The sequence below is a fragment of the Lepisosteus oculatus genome, chromosome 8 (assembly GCF_040954835.1).
Source record: "Lepisosteus oculatus isolate fLepOcu1 chromosome 8, fLepOcu1.hap2, whole genome shotgun sequence".
NCBI classification, from domain to species: Eukaryota; Metazoa; Chordata; class Actinopteri; order Semionotiformes; family Lepisosteidae; genus Lepisosteus; species Lepisosteus oculatus.
In genome coordinates this window covers 13,195,690-13,220,514 of record NC_090703.1, presented here as the reverse complement: position 1 = coordinate 13,220,514, position 24,825 = coordinate 13,195,690, and the positions used below count along the sequence as shown (strand labels likewise).

At 38.0% G+C, this 24,825-nt stretch overlaps 1 protein-coding gene across 2 annotated transcripts in view; it reads right to left on the bottom strand.

Annotated features, from left to right (window-relative positions):
• Positions 1 to 544: 544 nt before the first annotated feature.
• The window catches only part of tmx1 (thioredoxin-related transmembrane protein 1), a 49,235-nt gene continuing 24,954 nt past the window's right edge, over positions 545 to 24,825 (bottom strand). Inside the window, exons 1-8 of one of the 2 annotated variants that reach the window (XM_006632484.3) lie at positions 10,542 to 10,854; positions 9,413 to 9,528; positions 8,864 to 8,909; positions 6,456 to 6,584; positions 5,612 to 5,657; positions 4,939 to 5,040; positions 4,384 to 4,450; positions 545 to 3,803 (exon numbers count right to left, since the gene is read on the bottom strand). In XM_006632484.3, coding sequence (XP_006632547.2) covers positions 3,529 to 3,803; positions 4,384 to 4,450; positions 4,939 to 5,040; positions 5,612 to 5,657; positions 6,456 to 6,584; positions 8,864 to 8,909; positions 9,413 to 9,528; positions 10,542 to 10,732 — 972 coding nt within the window. In that variant the 5' untranslated portion in view covers positions 10,733 to 10,854 and the 3' untranslated portion in view covers positions 545 to 3,528. Of the gene's footprint in view, positions 3,804 to 4,383; positions 4,451 to 4,938; positions 5,041 to 5,611; positions 5,658 to 6,455; positions 6,585 to 8,863; positions 8,910 to 9,412; positions 9,529 to 10,541; positions 10,855 to 24,825 lie in introns of those variants that run through there. The other variant, XM_015350760.2, reaches the window with a different exon arrangement.

Genomic DNA, 24,825 nt, shown 5'->3' with positions numbered 1-24,825 from the left:
TTAACACAACACCCTTCAAATTCATCTTCCATGCTTTTTACCAGATGCTTTAATTTAGTTTTCCTTTTTTTTTTTGCATGTTCACATCATCTAGAAGATGTAAATGTGTCAGCATACTGTAAATACACAAATCTTTTCCATGTAAAACATCTTTAAGCTCGGTTTCTCATTTTGAATTATGTTTTTGTACATTTATCTAACATTCTGTACTTCTCTACATCAAATATAATACCAGGTGTTTCCCCAGTCTAAATCTTTTCGAACTTCAGCTGCAACTTCTACAGTGGCTGATAATCCTATTTTGGGATCATCACATGTGGTTGATAGGATCACTACTTATTTTTATGCAAGACGGGTCTTTCCAGAACTCAATAAGGTCTAAGGTTGTACACGCAGCACAAGTTTGTACTTGTGTACATGCTGAAGGTATGGGTCATTGCTGCATTACAGCATGTATTATTTGCACAAATCTCATAAAACAATCAACTTTATATTGCCTTTGGAGAAAAAGTAAAACAAGAATCATCCTTTTAGAATATTCTGATAAATCAAAAAAAGGGTTGTTTATTAGTATTGTATAACCACCTTGTGTACTGTTTACACTATGGTTAAGAACTATAATAATGATTTTATATCTAAATCGTATAAAATAACAAAAAAATATATTTCAATGTTCCACTTAATGTATGCTTAGGTTGTTTCAAAACCCATTGCCAAGACGTCAATAGAATAATAAATTTATGACTGATAAAGAAGTTGAGTTGCACCCTCTGCTGGTAAGGTTGAAGTACTACAATACAAATGCAAAGCAAAAATACAAAATCTATATTGTGCAGATTTTGCCGGACACATATAAAGCAGTTTTAGGACAAATTAAATGATTTGGCTTACTGGAAGAAACTTTGTATTTTTTATTTATACATTTTTGTCCTTACTGTAAGGTGTGAATTCAGCAGTCTTTTACTCCTTGTTACTTTAAACCTCAGCTGTGAGGTAAAAGCAAACTTTCTGAGCCTAGGAGCATTTCCTGAGCTTCAGTGAATCCAAAAAACAATAAGGCTCTCACACGTGTATTGTACAGGCCAGTTTTACAAAAAACTTTAAAACAGAACATTGGGCAATTGGGCTTGGCAGTGGTAATAGTTTTTATAACTATATTTCTTTAATAATTCTAAATAATCTACTCTGTGCCACTGAAGGCCCTCACTGGTTGCCTAAGAATTTGAGCAACCAGTGCAGATAAACTCTATTACACAACTGAGAACTGTCCTGGCTTGTTCAGTTTTCATGTTCAATATTCCCCTTGCTAACCAGGAGCATATTTCAAACTGTATTTAGAAATCATACTCAGGTGGGTATTATTTTACTTGGGCAAAGCAGCCCCAACATACCTTTTGGCATAAATGTAACACTGAGTCCTCTGTGGATTGTTCTGCAATCAAACAACTGTTTTGACGCGTAAGAAATACTGGTGCTAATGCAGAGCATTGGCAGTGAACCTGGCCCAGAATGCACTGTGCGAGCTATAGATAGAAGCAATTTGTGCAGCTTCTGCATTTTCTTAGGCAGAGAGACAGCATCCAATAAAATACAGCTGGGTTTAAAGAACAGTCACATCATAAAGTAGGTGGAAGATTGTCACTGTTAAAGAGAGTATAGTATTAAATACGGTGTCCAGGCTGTGGAAGAAGGAGCAGCATGTCATTTGTAAGCCTAGCATTCATTTGAATGTTCAGATGGTGCTGAGCCAGGATCTGTACTCACTGAATTCTACATGGGAGCAGAAGACAAGGTCAAGTATTGACTGTAAAACAATGCTGCAAACTGAACCCAAATAAAATAAAAAGATAAAAGTACTGTACAGATTCGCCTTTTTAAGGAATGAAAGCAAACCAGAAAAAGAGATGATTCCATACTGGCATGAAAACCAATTCATACTACAAGCAATAACTGTTCTTAAGTCAATTTTTCTTGTTCATGTAAGCTACATTTATAGCAGCAGTTTTGCATACAGGTTCATGTTACTACTTCCTGGGAAATTCTGATGCTTTACATATGAAAACTCTCCTTACAGTTCTCTTTTACGTAGTCTAAAATTTCAAAACTTCAAAATGCAACACGATATGTAAATGTAGGTTCTACTGTTCTGCATATTGTTTTAGACCTGCTTCTCCATTACAGAACCTAAAAAGAAATATACAAAGCTGCCATTTGCAATCATTTTGTTTTTTGCTCACATTTTTACTTACGAGTTCAAATTCAGGTACTGTATGTTACAGAAAGTTTCTTATTAAAACAGGAACGACAGGAGTGTATGTATAATGAAGAACTTGTCTTGGTTCATGAACAAACTGTTGTTACACGTTCTCGTAAGTCCCAGCAAAAGTAACACATTTACCCTTAAGACATTTATGCATTTTTTATGGCTAATTTTCCCAAAAGCCACTTCCCTCATTACTAATCCGTTTTCATTCTCATATCAAAAACAGTCAAATGCGTACCTCGACAAGAACTACGAGAAAGGTTTCTCAATTCTAATTGAACCTAAATACCATCTTCAAATCAACAGATAAAGTACCACATTGAAATGTATCTGTCAGATCAGATAATACACCCAAGTAATACTATTCGTTTGCAAAAATATTATGTCAAGCAGTTTTAAATATTCCTCCATATTTTACACTGCATGGAACTGGGCAAAACTTGCCTTGACGGTTACAATGCTCCTGGTGTACCTCTTGTTTTGTCATTTCTCTTTACATTGTCAAGCACTTGATTGAAATTCCTTATTTTCCTCCTGTACAAAATGAGGGGTGGTGAATGTATTTTGAGAGGTATCAACACCGTTTCAAAGGCATCATTTTTAAACAGCCTGACACATATTGATGAAAATACCCGAATCCTAAGAATGACTATTAACACCAAGATCTGTGACTCAGCTGTAAAAAACAGGAGCACTTCAAGGAAAGCTAAGACGTAATGATTCATAATGAATCCACTAGTGAACTTTTTTAAGGAGTGCAAGTATAGAGGGGGTCAAATAAAGTCAAACTGAAGAAAAGCAAGCTTAAGTGCATCCTTAATTCCCCCATTCAAAATCCTAAAAAAAAAAAAACATCTCCTTTACAACCTTGTAAAGGGTCTTGTAGAGGGTCTGTGACACCGACACAACCAGACTGTAGTCCAACAACAGGGAAGAAAAGGAATCTTAGGGAGACTACAGTGGAAATTTAAATATAAATGAGCAAAACCAAATTCTAAAGGATTGCTAAAGCAAATACCTTATAGAAGTCTACGTAAACCTCCATTTTTAAAATGAACAGCTTATAAATACTTGTAATATACCATGCTTCAATTAAAGAAACTTTCCAATTTTAAATGTCAGCTCACTCCTAGCAGAGAGATGTACAAGCTGCAGTCAGGAGCAGCCAGTTGTGTTGTCTTCAGATGCGCGGGCCACTTCTCACCCAGGGGACAGTGAGAAGCACTGTCCACTGCTCGGGGTGTGTGCAGTTCCCTTCCTCCCACTTAGGTGTCCTCCTCCTGGGCTGCAGGCATTCTCCTGCGAAGGGCTTCGTGAGAACTCTCCTCCTCTGCCTCCAGTCTCTCTCTCCTTGGCAGCAGGTCCTCCTGGCTCTGCCCCTCCCAGTCCTCCACCTCCTGGTGCCCACCATGATGATTCTTCCTCCACACCTCCCGCCCCCGCTCTTCCTCGCACTCATCTTCATCCTCCTCCTCCCCGTCCGCCTCCTGCTCATCCTCCAGCCTCTTTATCAGGCGAGCCTGCTCCAGAGCCTGCTTCTCTGAAAAACAGATATCACCCCCCCCCGCAGACAAACTCAGCATTGCTTCTTGCTAAATGAACTGCGGACTTGAGTCCCCTTGCCTTCTGCAAAAATGGAAAATCCCAAGAAGCCAGCTGCTCCTCAACTCTCCATTACCTATAAATTCACAACATCAAGAGATTCCCAACTGCCTTTTTGCGGGCAAAACGCAAAGATTCAAAGAAAAATATTATATTGGTAATTCTACCTTTAAGTGCAAAGAATAAATGCCACAGTAACTACATAAAATTATGATTCTTGAAGCAACCCATTTTTATGTGATGTATTAATACAAAAGATTTGAAGCAATAAAAAAGCAGAGTTCAATAGTTCGATTTCATCAATGAAAACAAATCAGAGCTTTTCTAACCTCGATGAAAGCAGTAATTGAGAAAGATTGGGAAAGGAAGGCGATTTGCACTGCTACTGTATATAGTCAGAGGTACTGTCAGAACAAACAGTACTGTACTGCAGACCACTGGCATACTGCAGTTATACTACAACTATTGCTCCCTCTGTTGACTCACGCCAGAGCTGGCAACTACCCCGAGGCTCTTACTTTGGTAATGACCCGGCGGGGCAAATCGGCGGGATGGGAAGACGCAGTCAGCGATGAACACCAAGATCTACAAACAACACAAAGTCAGGATTAACCGGAATAACGCGTCATGAAGAAACGGAGACACTTGAAAGAATAAAATGGACAACTAAGAGTGACAGCTTGCGAGCTTTTTATTTCCCTTTGCATGAGAAACAAACCTATTTTTCTAACAGTCAATGCTCAGGAGTAGCTGATCCCTTAACTTGCTCAGCAACACACAAGAATCCAGCTTCGCCAAGTTTCCTGCTTCCTCCAGGACAGACCTTTATGATTCAAGTCTAAAATCTGAAGATTTATCAAGTCTGTTCTACAAGGTACACATTCCCTTTCATACGTAATTTTATTTTAAAAAAAACTCAGTTATTGATACAAGAGCCATTGGGATACTTGGGCAGAACATTTTGTGATATTCAGACTAGAAAAAGACTAACAATAGCTGTAATAAGAACATAAAAGCCGTTCCCAGTATCAAGACAAAAGTGCAATACAAAAGGCAAATCAATTTCTGCTTACCAGTCCTAAAACAAGACCTGAGAAGAGAGTCGCAAGTGCAAAGATTGCATAGGATCCCCATACTGGAATTCCAATTTGCTCTGTAATGTAGTTATGGCAATGCTGTGAAGAAATGAAAAGACTGTAGGTGAGAACAGTGGAAACAAATCACTCCCAACTTACAGAATGGTGGAAATGGGAGAAATGGATTTACAAATGTATCTGGAAAAACATGACGGAACTTTGCGAATTAAAAAAGAAACACCCATTTATACAGTACTTAAATCCTGGAAAATAGGAACATAAAGAATTGGCAAGAAACAGACTGCGATGCTAAGCCTGTGGAAAAGATTTATTCTGAAGCTTTCTAGTTCAACTATAATAATTTAGTTTGGTGTAAATATGTGCTTGGAGGCAAAAAATAGTTTTTTGAAGAGACAAATTTAATTAATTTAAAGCATATTTTTTATGTTATAGCCAGGGGTTAATTAAACTACTTTCTTTTACTACTTGTAATTCTCCTCTCTGTGTTCACTGTTTTTATGTTGCTATGAAATACTAATGAAAATTAACTAAAAGAAAGATACAAATTATCTTCATGTGACATAAGACAGCTTAAAAATAGCGTGTTAAAATACTGTAGATATATGGCAAGAAATTAAATGAAAAGGTCAGCTATAATATTGCAGCTTACCCGTATGAACATTGAGAGTTTGAAGAGAGCTGACATTGTGTTCATCCTGTAAAAAATCATTCTAAATATTAGAATTTAACATTCAACAGCGTGCTTAAAGTAAGCCAATTCAAAACATTTGTATTGATCCAAACTTAAATGGATAAATGGGAAGAAACCCTGAAAATCACTGATTTAAATGCATAAAATTACAGCATTGTCTTTTTCTGGATATCTAGCTTCTTTTGCTGTACTATTCCTTACAGATCCTGTCAAAAATAACTGTTCTTAATGTGCATAGAGGAAGAAAATAAATGAAACACCAGACTGTTTTTCCCATCGCTCCAGCACTGTGGTGTAACACTACCATTTCTTCCTCTCAGTTATTGCCAAGATGCCTTTTCTTAAGTTCCTGAAGTTGGAATATTAAGCTAGCAGGGGAAACAAAAATCTAAGCACATACAAAGAAAACAGTTACACAGAATGTACATAATATACAACACTAAAGAAAAAATGTAAAAGAAGGATGACATGAATAACGCTTTAAAAACTATAACTCCCAACTCATTTTCGGAGCATTACCCTAAGTGCGACTGACGAATATTAACAATCCTGGTTATTCCGAGTTTATGGCGCAGTTTTTTGCATCAACATGTGGAACTGGAGGCTTTCAACATTATTAGGAAGTTGGTTGCTGGTTTTGTCCAAAACGATTCCAGAATCAAGAAGGCTGGGCAGCTGACTGAAGAAATCTGAGGAAAGTACCCGGCTCAAAGCTACAATAGCAGTGCCGCACCCAGGACTGGAACCCACAACACGTGGGCGAATCTGACAGACAGAAAGCAGCTCCACGAGGCATACTCACAGGAAGGAAGAAGGTCCAAACCAGGAAGAAACAGGCTCAATGTCCTGCCATTTCTTCTCGTCAACGAAGCTCAAGAAGTCGTCTTTCGTCCTGGCACCTTGGTACCTCCGAAATACTCCATCTTTACAGCTGAAGCATGGAACATTAGTATATCTGTTCTTACTTTTGCAAACACAAGAAGGCCACTCAGTCCACCTAGCTCATTCAGGTTTTACCAGCTACATGAGAAGGATCTCCTCCAAAACCATACGAACTATTCTACACGTAGTCTTACGAGTGCAATGCACAATGTAACATAGCAGCCCTTGACTTAAATCTTATCCTTTCAACTATGCAGTATTTCCTAACATTCTGCTCCTAATGGTTCATTTTCTCAATACGTTTCATTTATTCATTAGGTCTGGGGTCTGACTACGTGAAAACTATCCTTCACACCCGCTGCGGCTCTTGTTCAGGCCAAATGACCCAGGAGGCAAGTGTACTGAGTGGTGCCTTCACTGCAGCTCTTCTATCCAGGGGGTGCCGGTTGAAACTGTGCAAGGATAAAATGAAGACCGAGTGTCTCAAAAGGAGGGGAAAGGTTATAAAGACACTATTAACAACACACTGCCATTTTTAACTAACGTATCTACATGTACAGTTCTGGATTGTAGCCTCTCAGAACTCTCATGCATGAAGGCTTTAGAAAACCGAGAACTATGTCAGACAAAGTCCTGGCAGAGTTCATACTGCATTTATTCTAACAGCATTCTTCTGCAGCAAAATACATTCCTATTTATCTATACTACAGAGCAAACGTAAAAAGGTACCACGTAGTTACATGTAGTAATTCATAATTATAATAGAGGATTAAGTGTAAGATGTATTTAGAACTTCTTTATGTGCATTTTTGCTAGAATTGGGTCAGTATGCCAGTTGCCCTTACTCTCAAGTCATCACGGTGATGACTGGGCTGATGAGCTACTCAAGCTGAGGCAGCCTCAGACGATACGCATCTGAACACGAGTGTCAAGCTGTCCCTCTGATAAGTGTGTTGACAATACAGGGCTAACCAATAACAATGAGCTTCCTTTAAATGTCATCTCAATTGCTTTAACGTAAAGCGAAAGCCCAGTCATGTTAGGACACCAAAGGAAGTTATACCACTTTCATTTTCCTTAAATAGTGGTCTGTGGTATAGTATGTTCCATTCCAGCACAAAAAGGGTAGGGCACCATGAATGATCAGAGCTACCACGCAGCTTGGACAGTGCAGGATAACCATTTTAAAAACTATTCTGCAGGAAGCTCATAGGGATGAAAGATAACCATCTACAAACAAAATTTTCCTCGATGCTGCATGCCCTGAATTAATCACAGCAGCATGGTAGTTTTCTTGTCAAATATCTCAAGTGCAGGAACCATCATTATCTCACTGCTACTTTCTGATTTTATTGAAGAGCATATAGCTTTTACTATACTCTACCAGTAGAATAAAAATACTCTTCTGAATTCTTTTGGAATACAAAAAAGACAGAATAACAACAGCATAATAAGGTCATAACTGAAGGTGTTTCCTGAAGAATACGTTAAATCATAGGCTGGGAACATTAAAGCACAGGTACAATGCAATCTGTATATGTATTGGTATTTAACATTTAGACATGAATCACCTCGTTTCTTCATCACTCATTCACAAAATAATTCTTTAATACCGGCTATCAAGGCAGCATTTTAATTAGTGGCTGTTGTTTTGTCCTTTATTTAATTTCTGCAGGACATTTAATTTAAGCCGCTGAGAGAACACACATTAGAAATACGGTTCCACTTCTTTTTGCTACCTGGCTGTGCAAATAAGAAACATCTTCTTCAGCATTACTGATAGAAGACGGAGCTCAAAGAGAAATGCCGTCTCGCATTTTGGGACCAACGTGCTCAAATCACAGAGCCAGGGGAGACATTTCTCTGCCTTACCGAATGCTTCCCTGCTACATTTTACAAAGTGCTTCCACGTGAGAAAATATCTCCATCACATGAGCAATGCATCAAATTTTCTTTCCTCTGCAAGGGGAACTATCGCTGTTCTCTCACTGCTCACTTGGCATTACAACACTAAATATATTGCTTCTGCAGCAACAAGCAACCAGGACAGACTAATATTGAGTGAGGACATGTTCATTTTACAGTCAGAGTACCCCAATCATTAACATGCAATAAGACAAGAGTGACCCTCCATGAAGCCTTTTCTATTTTAATTAGCAGGACTATTATTGAAAGCAATATTTATTATGATACTAACACAACTGACAACCAGGCTGCAGATAAGGTATTCTATGTATAGAACTAAACTCTGAGGCTGTTCTGCATTAAAAAAATAATAATAATCACAGAGTTGACTGAACAGACTAAAGAACAGACAGGAGAACTCACTGGTAGATTGTTGGAAGAGCCGTGATAATGAAGCGACCACTCAGACCTGCAAAAAACACAGGGTAGGTGACAGAATGTAAGTTCTCATGGCACAATAAGTCATTCAAGGCAATAATCTGACCAGAACAACATAGTCACTGATACCTACACTGCCTCGCTGCTACAGTTCTGTGGGTGTGTGAAGGATTCTCCTAAGAAACTGGATGGAGCTTGGGTTTAAACAGGAGCGGCAAACTGAGATAGCATCTCTACCACCAGCCTCTACATCTTAAGCAAGCTTTGTCACAATTCACGACTCGAGGAAGTGTCTTTCTGTTGTCTATAAATATCCACGAGCCCTGCAATGGCAAGTCTGATTCATTTACAAACTGTGCTACATGCCGGCACATTGGATTCATACGGTGAAAACCACACTCAATACACGCATGCGATCAGGACAACGGAGGGGGAGGTGGGGCGGCAGGTCTTCCAGCGGAGGCACAGAGCCCCGCAGCGCGTCCCAGCAGCGCTGTCGGCGAGATGACAGAACTGGGGGGCAGTCAGACACACCTGGCTCTTCTGTGACGTCCACCTTGGCAATATTGACCCCCATGTCCTCCGCCCATTCCGCAAACTCATTCCACACGGGCTGGAGCTGCTGGCAGGCTGGGCACCACGGGGCAAAGCTGCAGGGACACAAGACCAAGCCAGGGCATGGGATTCGCTCGCACACACACAAAAAAAGAAATTTTCCCTCGCCAACAAGTCTTTTTTTTCTTAAGCACAGTGAGACTTTTTAATCCCCAAGTAATAAAAAAGTACTAAGCAATATTTAAACAGAAGGCAAAATTTCAATCGTTTTAGACCGGATGGAGATACACTGCTGATTTTAATCCGACACTTCAAGAAAAGTCGTTTATACTGTACATTTCTGTAAATAGCACACAATAACCCATCATAGCACGTACTTCTACCCAGACAAAATAAACTAAAAAAAACACGCATCTTAAATTAGATCAAAATCTTAAAATTGTTTTAAAATGTATTTATTTATAATTTAAATAGCCGTGTGTGCTAATTTCATGCGTGCAATGTCACCTTCGGTATGCTTAAAATGTAGTTCACAAATTACCAGACCCTTAAAGAGGAAGTGGTTGCATCAATGATAACATGCTATTTTTATAACACCGTTAAAAGCTCAATTATAAGTTAATAATATTAAACCGTTGGCAAAATATTTTCTTCATAAATGTACCATGTACAGGATTAAAAAAAGGTACAGCACGTTCTAATCACATACTGTACAGTAGGTCTCCGATACGCACTTGATTTATTAGGGACCAAAGGAAACTAAAAAAAAATAGGAAAACCTCCAAGCCATTCTTCACAAGCATTTTTAACATTCACCACCAGCACGTTTAATTTCATGTTTTCTGCGTTTTGTTGTGGAATATCTGTAGCTGCACACAGAAACAAATACAGTATATTTGATCTTGCGTCCTTGTTTTGGACACATGACAACTGAGTAACGTCCATTCACTCGGCCTACAGTGTGTGCAAGCAGGAACGAGTTACATTTCCGTAACATCCAACAACAATCATAATTCTTCCTGTAATCTACAAGGTTTGCATTCCAATGAATGGAGCGGCAAGATCATAAACACCCGGCGTAGTATTTGTAAGGAGTCCGCCGACTTACAATTCTATCATCCACTCTCCTTCCAGAATTTCCTGCCAGTTCCCGTCAGTGACAACTCGGAGATGGCTCTTCTTGCACAAGGCCGCTTGCGGTGCCAGAGAAATAATGAGCAGCAACGCGGCCGCGATGAAGCCTTTAGAACAGGCTCTATCAGTACTTCTCCTGCACGTTAGCGAAGTCGCCATGTTCATCACAATCGCACTCTGCCCGCTTCCGTTTATCCTGAAGCTACAGCTTCCCCTCTGCACCTCACGTCCCTTCAACTGCGCACATGCGGCACCAGAGACATTCACACACACAGTTTACCGCTATTCCAAGGGCTCTCTTGCGCCACACACTGGACACAGATTGCCCTGCACGTGTTTATTGATCCAATGCAAAGAATGCGTAATAAGGTAAAAAAAAAGAAAAAAGCAATCATCAAGAAAGTGTTTTCATTATATAATTTCATCATTTCATTACTTAATTCAATGGATTTAAATTATGTTCACCTGAAGAATGGCACAATTAATTGGTAATAAATCAAATGACTGGATAATTATTGCTATGCAACAGTAATAAAATGTTGAAATTCATATACGTTTATTGCATTATAAGATATTGTCTGAGGGCCCTAGATCTGTGTTAAAATGCTGGGCCTTCCAACATGTACAACAATGTACTTCTACAAAGCCCTGCCAGAACTTCATTTTCACAATGCTTCTATGAACAACTGTGAAAACTAAAAACAGTATATTTTTGATCAGTAAGCTGAAAGGGTTTGGGTTTGAGCCCACATGTTTCAGAGAGGGATTTTAGAGAATGATATTAGAAAGCATCCTTACTTATGGCCTGGGTAAAGGGAAATCATCCAGAATTGTTAATATTGCTAGTAAATTAATTGGTTGACCCTAGAAACAGCTTAAAGAGCTTAATATTGCAACTCAAAAGAAACCTCAGTTTATCGTCGATGATTCCTCCCAACCTCTCCATTGCCATTTTCAACTGCTTCCCATTTTCAACTTTCAACCGCTTCAGGGAGGTGTTTCAGAATACCTGTAGCCAAGAATAATGCACACAAGAAATCTTTTGTTCCCTATGCTATCAGTATATTAAATGCTGCTGAATGACTGTTTCCTGTCTGGAGCTATTGATTATGTATAATGGTAGTGTAATATGGGCAGAGTGAGATGTAAGTATATGTACTGTTGGATAGCTTGGACTATTGTTTGTTTTTAATGTGTATTCATTTCGAGTGTTACTCATTTTTTATAGTTTTTTTATGGTGATGCTGAAAACAAATTTCCACCCTTTTGGGTGAACAATAAAGTTGCATAAACAAACAGGAATACTTTGCCACGGAATAACCAGTTTAATGATACATTATTCACATGAGCTGCAGAATGTCCAAACAAACACCCTAGTATGGTGACCAGGACACTCCTTTGTAGTCCTTGTACTCTGGATGAGATGTTCAATAGAGGTGCTGGCTACTAAGCCATTAAAGTTCCCATGGCAGCGTTTTGAGAGTAGGTCAGCCTGGATTTCCCACTTAATTCAATAGCACAGATGTCTCTCATTTCTCTTACTTCTGTTCTGCTGTGCAGCAAGGATGAAAATAAATGTGTAAATACAATGATAATTTACTACAGTTGTTATTTTTATTTTGATTTCCGTGTACTAAAAATATCTATTAACTGTTTTATAATAGTGCTTTTATAATCTGTGCAGTTTAAGGTCAGAGTTTACCCTCTGATTCCGGAGGAGCAATGTCTTTGTTGAAAGGTGGCAAACAAAGCTGTGATCTCAAAATCTGAGTACCCACAGGGATCTCTAGAATGTGGTTTTACAATCCCAGATCTGACATATGCTAAGAAATGACATTCTTTAATTTATCAAATCTCATTTTAATAAATTCAGATTTATTAAATCATTTATATTTATAAAAATTAGCACTTTTTATGCTAAATGATGTCTTGCCAAAGAAATATATAAGATATTATTCTCATACTGTACTTTTCACCATAAAGTCTAAACATCTCGCTGGACTTTTTACTGATTCTGCACTTCACCATGATAAGAACCTTGATTTATGGTACAAAATACATAATACATAAATACTTAAAAGCATTTTACAAGTAAATGCCTCCAAATCAGTGTAAATTTAACTAGTATGTTTAGCGACCTTTTTTAATATCTTCACGAAAGATTCCTGTTGTGGCTATTAAAAGAATAGATAGAAACAAAACTTGAGTATTATGTTTTTTCCTGTGGCTGATGTGTCTTCATAATGAATTATAAACAGTAACAGAATGACTTATAATAAATAGTTTTTTTAAACGCTTCAAGGACCCCTCAATTTAATTTTAAAATGAACTTGAATAATTTCCCGTAACACTATTATTGATTGTCAAATATTGGAACATGAGTTCAAAAGCTCAAAAGCTGTATTTCTGGCGACTAATAATTTTGTGACTGTAGTACCCCTCTTCTTTCTGAGGAGAGCCAATATGTCTGGACAACTATAGTATCTTCTATCCATATATAGACAACCAGAAACTCTATTCATTCAACTTCAGTATCTAAAGCCCTTTTCTATCCTTAATCCTATGATTTTTTACCTCTGGGGGGCAGTACACATCGCTTTTCAAATACAGATTTCCACAGAGCTCACAGATGACAGTTCCATTTGTACATTAAATGTGGCTACGCTTGCTTACACTTTCCATTATAAATAATAAAGACTGAAAAACAATTATTTTATAATTAATCAAATTGAAGAGTTTGATTTAACTGATTTTTATTTTAATTAATTTGATTGTGTCTTCATTATTAAGCAGTGAAAAAGCACTTCTTTTGAATATTACTGAACTGAAGTAAACCTACTGCATGTTTTGGTAGCCCACTAACTGGTCTTATTTACAGGGCTTTTCAGTTTAGAAATAGTCTTAAAAAGTTGTTTTTAAATTTCATCTGTGAATCTAGCTTCTTGAAATGCCTTGCGGGAGACTTGTGAAAATGTTTCAAGATAAGTCAGCAGTGTTCACTGTGTGGCCTCACATTTCTTTAATCCACAGTGAGAAAGCTTGGCAAATTGCAGAAAAGAGCATTCAGTATCTTCAGTAGCCTCCCTCAGTGTAAGCTAGCACTGGGGCTATGGTTTATTGTGGGTCCCCGGCTTTATCTTCAATCTTTTATTTCCACACAGTCTTACTCCTTAGTGGGGTTTTTGATAATATATTAGCCTCCGGGCAGAAACTGTAGGTTTCTAAAGAAATGTGCCCACCTGTTTCACCAACAGTCCCCCACACCTTCTGTAGATTGTGTTGCTTGAAATTCTGTGACTAACACTCTCCTCCTCCATCATCTATTGATGATTTCTCCAATTAGAAAACAAAATGATTTTTTAGCCCACTTCCGTTCTCGTCTGACAGCAGCACCTGTGGCAGTGTGAGAGCATTGATTCTGTTGATCTTCACTCAGTATCCCATCTTCCCCCACTCTCTACCCATTGTCCTTAATGCTATTAAAAAGCTCCAGAGCATTGTTTTGGGAAAAAAAGCTTCCATGCTACAACACTGTAGAAGAAAAATTGTACATAGCTTCGAGGGAAATGTAGCCCACTATGAAGAAAAAGCAGTGAGAAAAAACCCTGACCTAGAATCGGCAAAATTTAGTGGAGGACAATGAATTGTAGAATAACAGAATGATCCTCTCCTCAGCACTGATGTCAGTCAGCCCTTGACCTGACGTTTCACATAGAAATTTGATTCTACAAAGATGTACAAGCAGAAATGTACAAAAACTGACAAATCATTGTTCATTTTTATTGCCAAAATGTCTTTAGAACAGGGTTCTACCTCGTTTTTTTTTTAAATTCTTTTCAAAGATGCACAGTATTTAAGACAGAGAATGTACTGGACTACATTTGTGTGAAGTCTTCCCATCTTCCCATTACGGTTGTTATATATAATGACAGTGTCAAGGCAAATCAGAATTTTTAAATTTCTAAGACATCAGTCTCCACTGGTACAACAGTAACACCTAACAGTATTAAATGATGCCTTATTTACTCAGCATGGATAAATTAATACCCTTGCCTAGTGATACTGTAGTATGTTGAATACTGCCAATGCCAGAGAATTAGTGCTGTTCTCCTTGATAAGAGCAAAGGTACCTGCCATAACTTCACAAATCAGATACATCTGGAGCTGAATCAATGCTTCTCTTAAATCTCCTTAAGATTTACTAATTAATCTAATAATGTCTAATTATTGTGTGATGAGATGAAGATCTGTAGTGTCTTTGGTTTGGCTAAAACATTATTTGTGAACTCTTTCTGTCTCCTGGTCCCTGTGTTTTCTAAAACTCCTCCTGGTGCTCATCTTAGGTTTCTGAAAATATGTACTTAATTGTCAAGAGGGTTTGATGTATGAAAATGTGAGCATCAGCTCCATCTGTCTGATTGGTGAGCAGCAATCCCACTGGCCTGTGTTGGAATGACAGCAAGTCCCATTTTCTTGAAGGCTCTTGGGGGCATATGGAAAATATTGTCCATCAAAGAATATGGTTACAAAAAGATCCTGAAGTGTGCAGGGAGACCAGTTACACTTTGAACAATGCAGTAGGCAGAATGCAGATGGGTGAGTTTCTTTTCAATTCAGACACTGTCTGAAAGCTTTCCCCAGGTGGACCCCTGCTGTTGCAATGTTTTGTGGGCAGTTTACGTACAGTAGATTGCTTCTGTAAAATGCTTGTCAGTTTAACTGGGTACAAAAAAAAGTGGGTTTAGGTAACAGTACTTGCCAAATAAGTTACTTTACATATTGCATATTCTATGATACTGAAAAACAAAATGATCTGTAAGTGAGAAGTATGGTTTCTTCATAATTACCTCTGCGAGGAAAGTGTTTGTATAGGATTAAATGGACATGTAATTTTGCATGGTAAGTACAAATTATCTTAATTTTAACACATTTTCCAAGAAGCTGACTACTTGTATTTGTGTTGAAGATGGTTTATAAGAAGAAAAGTCCTGATGACTATGGCGGGGAGTTTATTTAACAGTTGTCCCATTAGTAACAACAACAAAGACAGAAACATATTTAGGAAACTTAGAATATTTGTCCTCAGTATAGTTGTGAAGGAAGAGAGGGTATGTGTGTCTGACAAAATATGATATTCCAATATTGTAACTTTTAAAATACACATTTTAGCACAATTATTGTACTTGAAAGGACAGTTTCAAAGGACAACCAAGTCATGGGTTGTGGTTTTTCAAAGCTCAGTCATGTTTAATGCCAACACACTTAGTGATCTCCTTAGGCAAGCTGCTAACCCTGCTAAAAAGGAAGACATGCTTTCTTTTCATTGTAACGAAAATATAAGTCCTTCATATGTTTTAAGTGGAGGGGGGCCTACCCTATTTCTGGGGTCTACCCCAGAAATCTCAGTTTTTACCATGAGAGTATCTCAAAATTGAAGGAGCAGTGAAAACTATAAAACTATAAAAATATAAAATATATGAAATAATTATAAAAAACATACCACATCACTGTATCAGTACACAAACACTATGATGTTCCAGAGACAGAGCTAGCTCTGAAGGTTAAACAATAATGCAAACACACTAATATTAGTCCAGAAACAATAAACATGTCTAAATTGTAGGAAGAGCATCATAACACAACATTTAAAAAAATCTGGACATAATAGCTTGGATTGTAATCTTACCCAGAACAGTGTAGTGAAAGGGAAATAACTCTCTGTAAAATACCATACAAAACCAACAGCGCATGGGTGTTAGACTTGTACCAATAGCAATAAATCTAATTCTAACCACACTGCCTTCATGTCAGTCTGCTTAATGAATCATCTGGCAGACAATAGCTGAGAGCAGTGTTTCAGTAGTGCACAAGGAAATCAATTTTCAGATCAGTTTGTTTTCATATAACTGAAGACTTTGCACTTGCTTTAGTCCAGTTCATGACTTAATTCTAATTAGAAGCTCATAAGCATGGAGTGTATGATCTGATGGGAGTTGATGGCTGATATAGCTGCTGACAAGCTGCTCTGTCTCTTGATCCATCAGCACTGTGTCCTATCTGTGTGCCATTTTTTTTCTGTTGTCACTTCACAACTCATTTGCAGGTTCTGGCAGAACAGAACTTTTCATTTGGTCTGGGCTGCTGACAGGTGCCAAGCTGCCAGGCATTTGTGTTGATTAACGCACTAAATCCCACCTACATCTTCAATCTGCTTCCTAACGCACCGCTAAAACAGGCCCTCCGGCTCTGCCTGACGCATTTGCTTAATTTCTACTGATATGAGTCAAATAGCTAAACTGGAATTGCTGTCAGTATTACATAAGGTTCTTTACAGAGATATTCTTAAAATATGAGATATTCTTTTCACAATTGCTTGCGTTCAATGGTCGGACTTTCCTGCTAAGGAAAATAAATATTAAGAACGAATATAGAAAGTATTTAATATATAACATTTAGGAACATTAGTTTCAATAGTGCTATCTAATTATGCAATACATGCAATACATTCTGAAACATCAAATCTATCTCAATTGTGTTAGTAAGCTTGACTAAGCTAAAAGTAAGATTTTCAAATGTATTTAATCTGAACTATGTTACATTTTCAATTTCAACACCCAGATTGACATTTTCCCCAATTCTTTTCTTCTTTAAAGCAGTGCTTTTGCGTTCTCAGTCTCAATAGACAGTAAGAGCCTTGGCTGTCTCTGCTGGGGTTATAACAATCACAGATTTGATTTTTGGATAATCTTTTTGTCTGTATAACCAAATCCCCAAATAAGAGTGAGAGAAAACTGGGCTGGGTGATGCAATTAAGAAAGGCTATTAAGAGGTGCGGTGATGTGGGGGTTAGTGTAGTCACACCACAGGATTTTGTGTTGCCTCAGAGAGACTTAAATCAATACTGCAGTTTCCAAAAAGTTTTTTTTCAGGCACGAGCAAAATGGCAGTACACAGTTAGCATATGTAATACATGTATGCTATCATATATACTGTATGTAAGTCTGATGTGCTTCCATGTATTTTACAGTTAAGATGTTGCGTTATTATTTGTTTACCTGAGTCAGGATCAGGGTGTCAAACACAGTTCAAATAGACAGGATGGTGTGTCTACCACAGGCTGATGTTCTCCAGCACTGCAGAAATTACAGCAGCACCTTGCTCATTACAGGACTCTAAACACAAGCGACTGGTGTCAGGGAAGGTTTCTACCTTAAAAATGACGAATGGTTGAAGATGCAAAAGATAACGAGCCAATAAAAGAAGGCTGTAAAGTCTGCAGACCACTGTGCCTGCGCAAGGTGGTTCTATTGAACCACGCAGGGGCACAGAGCCATTTTTCTGAGGATTTCCTCCCTTCTCCCTGCAGTGTCATGGCAACCAGTCCCTTTTCCAATAATGATTTTGGCCACAGCCTGTCCTGCTGGCTTCGCAAAGCAGTACCTGTCCCAAGGCAATTTCAAAGCAGCATAAATCAGCAAGCCTCTCACAGCACCACTTGGAGAAGGCCTGCTGTGTGCCCCATCAAAGCCTGAACCTAGCTCCCTTATACATCTGGACTGTTATTGAGGGGAAACTGTTAAATACAGGCTTGCTAGAAACAAAGGAATCTATAGTATATATAGTTGCTTCAGTAATAGGCTTCTTCAGGAAACTGAAGATAACGTCTTCTCAATTAGTATATTCTACTTAAGTTGAAGTTTTAGCATTGATAATTTCATTTATGAAGAGACATTATGATTATTTCCTTCAGCTTTCGCTTTTTCAGAAACACTGAGTTGTTTGACTGAATTTTCAAGTCACTATTGGGTCTGAAAGATCAAAGCAAGTAGAACTCAGCTTTAAGTTTACTTCCGCCGATAACATCATACCTTAATAAGAAATTGTCTAATAGGCAGGGGAAGTCTGACACATTTATGTGTTTTAAGCCTCAATTGTCAATTTCCAAAACCAAACGTGCATGTATCTGAAAATGGAACTATCGAGATAAATCACATTATTCAATCCTGCACTGCAAGTACATTAAAATGCCAATGGTAATACTTTTTATGAAATTTAATACCCTCTTACTTTCCTCCCATGTCAGTAATTAAAATGCCAATCCTAACCTGTGCTTCAGTTGCAGTGCACCTATAAGTCTATGTTAACCTCTCTCTCTGACTCTCTGAAACGCTGTGTAAGGAAAGGAGGCCATCCTGAAAACAACTCAGGCGCTGCAGTTGCCAGACAAAGGCAGTAAATCCCAACACTACAGCAGAGGGGAAATGCAGTGCTCTGAGTCTCTGCACCAGCAAAGGAGCAGAAGTAGATCAGTCGGGCAGTGGGGCACTGGGACACAGAGAGGGCTAGGAAGTTTTCTGCTGAAACAAGCGATCAGAGCTGAAGCTACATGTAGAGATGCAGGCATGTAAAAGACAGTGGCATGTTGTTTCTACCTTACAATTTTGTTCAGATACAATTCAATATAACTAAAGAACAAGGACAAATATGTATGACATAACCTTTATACTACAAGGAATTTTCTATTTTTTTTATTAAATTGATGAGTTCTTGAGCTCTGCGAGGCTTCACTTAAGCAGTCTGGATTACTTCATGTGTGTGCCAATTTGGATTGCCATATGGCTTCAGACTTTGCAGGGCCACTCAGTATACAGTGGCTTAATATTTCCTCGTTTTCATGAACAGATTAGCTTTAGCTGTTTGCCCTGGGTTGTGGGTTATGGTTTGCCTTATACATGAAGTTCAGTACTGTATAACACATTTTTATTGTTTTTTTTTTTCAGCCAGTACAGACATATTTGAAATTCAGTGTGTCGAAAATCTGTTAGACCCTTCTCTGGACTAAATGTATCCTTTCAGTGCTCATTCAGATTCTTCTATTTGGGTTGTTGACAGCAACAACTTAAATAGAAGAATGTCTGGAGAAATGTTAGGAGAAAAAAAGTGATTTTCCGAGATCTAAAATTTACTATTGTAAGTAAATTAAGAGAGCTCAAGAATGGTGAACACATCACATTCAGATAACATTTCTGTACTACATACTTTTTATTTTGTTGGCTGTACATAAAAGTACATAAAACACAAATTTTACATAATTAAATTAACTTTCATATGTACTTTGCATCTAGGAAGGTTCAATTCCCATGTGTTTTTGCATAATCAGCTCATAAAATATTCTTTATATTAAATGTGAATAAAATATTTTTTCTATGATTTTCTAGAGTAAAAAACATACTGTAGGTCGAAGGCATTTAAATAAATGGATTATGTTGGTATTTGCTCTCCCAGCATGATGTTAGATGTTATTGATTTTAATAATAGATTAGAAACAACTGGTTCTTCTTTGATTTGGTATTAAAAAGGGTTTTAAGGCATGCAGTTACTCCAAAGAATGTATATAAAAATGTGGGCTGATGAACTGCCCATGCTGTTCACACCTTGAGCTATTTCTCTGTATTCAGTATGTGAGATTTCCAGCAAAAGATTCCATAACCTTTAAAAATTTGCACCTTTCCAGCTTGTCAGCCTATGAAAAACAGTTGTTGGTGTTTCTCTCCTACATTAACAGCCTGGAGGTGAACAGTATCATCCATCTATCCATTTTCTAACCTTTTTTTGCAGTACAGGGAGCCTACAGTACAATACCAACATAAAATAAACCCAATCACACTCTCAGTGAGAAAAGTCCCTATTTCTCTTTCATTTATTACTGTTTGCCCCTTAGATGGACCGGCATCTCATCCAGGGTTTGATCTGTTAGCTGCCCATTGTCAGCCACCGTAGGCTCTCGTTCACTGTGACTCTGTACTGGACTAAGCAGTTAATATGGCTTTTGAATAATAGATATATGGATAATTACTGGACATTGCACAACCTAGCAAGCATATTATCACAACTGGCAAATTAATTTTTCAAATGAAATGCATTTTTGCATATTTTCTGAATCAACATTTCTGAGGGCTGAATTTTGTAGTTTGTACATTACTGTAGTTCTCACATTCTAAAAAAGGAAGGCTTTGTGTGATTAATAGTAATTTCATTGATGGTTAGGGAATATACTGTATGCAAAATTGTGTTGAGGAAAATTGGCCATTAGGAACGTCACTGTTAAAGAGTTATTCTTCAAATACCTTCAACATCGTACTGTAATAATAATTCAAAAGAAGTTAGTGTCCTTTTATTGATCGGACTTTCAACGGTCAAAACTGAAGAGGTCAATTTCACGGTATATACATTACAAGACATATATATTACTGGGTTCTACTCAGATTTTTACAAAGGCAAAACATCAGATGACTGGACAGGACAAATTAAATAAATATATTAGTGTATGTATTTATCAGCTATATTTGTATAGATTACTCAATCTTGATTCCTGTGTTTTGTTTTTGTCTTTTTACAAATCATGCCTGTACACTGTGCATTAGATGTATGTTATATTGATTGGAATGGCCTGACAGCATTGCACTCTGACAGAATTGTATTAACTGGACTTTGTATAATCAATGCAGAGAGAACCTCTCCTTTCATCAAGGTTGGATATGCCATGCATTCTGCTGACTCAAGATGCAATCTCACAATTGCCAACATGTGACTTTGATCACTAGGCATCCTTTTGCATGTAGTTAGCATTTATTTACTTCCTGCTTGCATGCATACATTATGAATCACAACAAAAGACTCCTTGGCATCAGTTTTGTGTCAATTCTTCATTAATTCTCCCTCCCTTCATCCATAAACTTAGTAATGCATTGGTTTCAGGGCTTTTTTCCTCTGTGGAGTGGTAATAAGGTGAAAAACCTTTCACCTCCAAGTCACAACACTGATATTATCACTGTGCCACTCCAGTAACTCACATTTTCTTCGACCACTGAAGAACTACGGAATGAGCTCTGATCTCCTCCTGCTCACTTTCTTATCAGCATCTCTCTGTAAATAACAGTCATCTCACATATTTCACAAGCAGGTTTCTATTTTTGTAGTTTATTTCATGTTGTCATAGGTAAGAAAAGAATGGCTTGTACTGTAGGTTTGTGGAGGAAAGCTAAAAGTTCAGACATAATTTCTAAAACCATAGTTCATATTTCTGTCTGAGACTCAGTGGAATAATATGCGACATGGCCAAAATTGTTCCGATGACTTGTTGATTCAGGGCTTTAAATTACTCCATCCGCTACATGATATTAATAACAGTCGCCATCAACACCATTGTTCCCCTATATTTAAAACATCTGATAAATATTTTATATACAGTTTATGTACCGTACAGAGAATGATATGACTGATATTAAGTAATTACTACAACATTCCGCACTAATATTAGTAGGGCCAAAAGCATTTTACATGTCTTTGAATTCAATTTCAATATCAAAAGTTCAGAAAGCACAGCAACCTCAAGTTGGGAAAGTTTTAGATGGTCTATAGGTCGAATGCAAGCCAAAGTGTTAGTTATTGAAATGTTTTGACAAAAGTTTATTGACAAATGTCTGTCCATACATGTTTTAGAAGTACAGCTAGAACTTGAAGACATAGGGAAAAGAACAAGTTAAGAAAATATATTTTCTCTCAGACACCACTCAGTTTCCTTCTAAATATCTGCAGGGGATGATTTGCTATGGCCTTTCACAAGCCACTTACAATGCCCATTTAAGGCATTTCATAGCACCATGACGTGCATAATCTTGTCCTGTGTGCTTACACTGAACAGTGTGAAAATTTAGAAATTGTAGTGGGTGAAAGAAAATGACACAAGCCTCAACAAGAGTTTGAATAGAGGTGGGTGGATGCATCCCAGATTATGTAAATTCCTGCCAGTTAAAAAAAATACAAGATACCAGTCTTATGCTTGACTGACAGCAGTACAAAAAATGCATCTTTATTTTAAGACTTACTGTATCCTAACTATGCAGGGAAGCACTGTTCCTTTCTGTTCATTCGCTGGCTGGGTTACAGTTTATTTTATGTCACACTAAGCATAATCCTGCCAGACTCACTATGAAACAGATTTGTGGCAGGGTTTTTGAAAATGAGGTTTTTATAAAAACTTCTAAAAATTGCCAATGCAGTATGACAGGTCCTTGCCAGGGCTCTGTTTGCTCAGTTCTTAAGAAGTTGTTACTCAGTGAACACCAAAACTCTTTTGTTAACATCCCAAACTAAAAATTCTGTTTTTGAAAATTATGGTGCTTGTTGCCTGGTAACTGTGGCAACTTAAGAAACCACCTTTCACTGAGTTTGATGGTGTAGAGAAAACAGAATGCTCATCCTCAATTTAGACACGTATCCTGTGAAGAGGGAGTAGGAGAGTGGGGCACACATTTCTGTCTCCTTGCAATTGGTTGATGAGACAGGGAGCCCTGTTAATTTCCTCATGGGGAAAGCACTCAAGGGGACAAGTCAGACTGGCAGCACAACCAAAACATCTTTGGAAGGTTTGAAGAAACTGGAGGAACCATCAAGGTCAGAAGAGTTAAAAAACATCACAATTACCATTTACTAATTCACCGGTTCTGTTACATGATTTCACCTTAGCCTTGAAATCTAATCAATAAACCTAAATGCTTATTCTTTTTAAGGGTTTCCTGTCAAGACTATGCCCTGCATGGGACCCAGTCTAGTTTTAATATAGCATTAAATGGGGTTTGGAACGAATGTTCAGGAGGGATGACAACAACCAAGTTGTCTGTCAGTAATTAGCAATCACTTCTGATGTCATTTCATCTCCTAAAACACTATAAATACCGTCTGTGATCCCCTTCTCTCTCACACATCATCTTTTGCATCCCGCCTCCACCCCATCTCCACCTTTGCAGTTACCCCTTGGTCACTCCTCGCACGGAAATCACTTTTCACTGTGATACTGCTGTTCACCACCAGAGGATCTTGACATTCTGACAGCCGCATGGCAATGCATTTTCTTGTTAAACAATATGGGCCTTCCTCATTGAGAACCCTATATTAAATGCTCACGCGGCTGGTGTGGTGTTCGTCACAGAACCAGGCCGAAAGCCTTACTGCTTAGGCACTAAATCATTCTCATTAGAGAGAATCATTTTTCTCCTTTGTCTCGAGCTGGTCTCTTTTCTCTATCAGCTCTTGCATATTTTCTGCTGATCGATTCCACGTATCCTGATACATATCCACGTATCCGGCACTCTGATCCAAAAGGCAGTTAAAAAAAGTGTACGCCGATGGATAAAAGCACAGTCAAACCTCTCACATTATCACAGGGGATCCTGGCCTCCACGTCCTCTGGCCAGTGTGTCAGCCCTCAGCCAAGCCAAATGTTGTCTAAACAACCCCATAATCCTTTCAGGACACGTTATTCTTGGGTGTTATTATCCCCAGTGAACATAATGTTAACATAGCATTAATAAATAAAGAGCACAAGGCACTAAAAATCAGATAAAATAAAAGCAAGCAAAGCAAATATTTACAAGATCTGTAAATAGAGCTCAAACTGTAACATTTGAGAAGTAAAGATGTAGTCCTCTGGTAATATTGTATTGTTTGTGGTCAGTTGAATATATCCGTAATCCTCCTCAGACATGTCTCATGTACAATGGGCGCTCTCCACCTTTAATCAATCTTCAAAGAAGATCCCAGGCTGTGAAAATAAATCTTTGTTAGACTGGAAATATAACCATCTATTTAGGGATCAGTCTGATGCAATTCCGCAAAGCCCCGGAGGGCTGTTTGATTGCTAAAAGCACAGCTACATCACTCAGTGTGGAGCTCTGGAGCTCATTATAAATCGGCCTGCGTCCATCCTGAGAACTAACAATATTTGTAAAGGGCAACAAAACTGTCTTATTTATTTTCTGCTTAACAATGAGCATTCTTCAGAAGCCCCTACTTTGACTATTTTATCTAATAAGCTTATTTGTCATCGGTACGTTAACTCTTTATAGGCTATTTACAGTTTCCTGCCTGTACACCCAACAACGTTATGACCAATGATGGTGTCTTTATACACTTATATTTTATTAATTGTGAGACATATGCCTTCTACAATGTTCAGCTGTATGTCAAAAATGGTTAAGTCATGGCATGCTGCCAGATATTTGCCAGTGTTACCAGACGTAAACAAGCCGACTACAGCATTAGTTCACATCAAACAGGAATATGTGTAATAGTGTACAGGTTTCCATCTTTACCCAATACACGTACCGTATAATAAATCTGTATAAATCTAATCTGTAGGCAAACTGACTGAAAAAAACATTTCAGAAATGATGTCAAAGAAAAGGCCCAAATGGCTA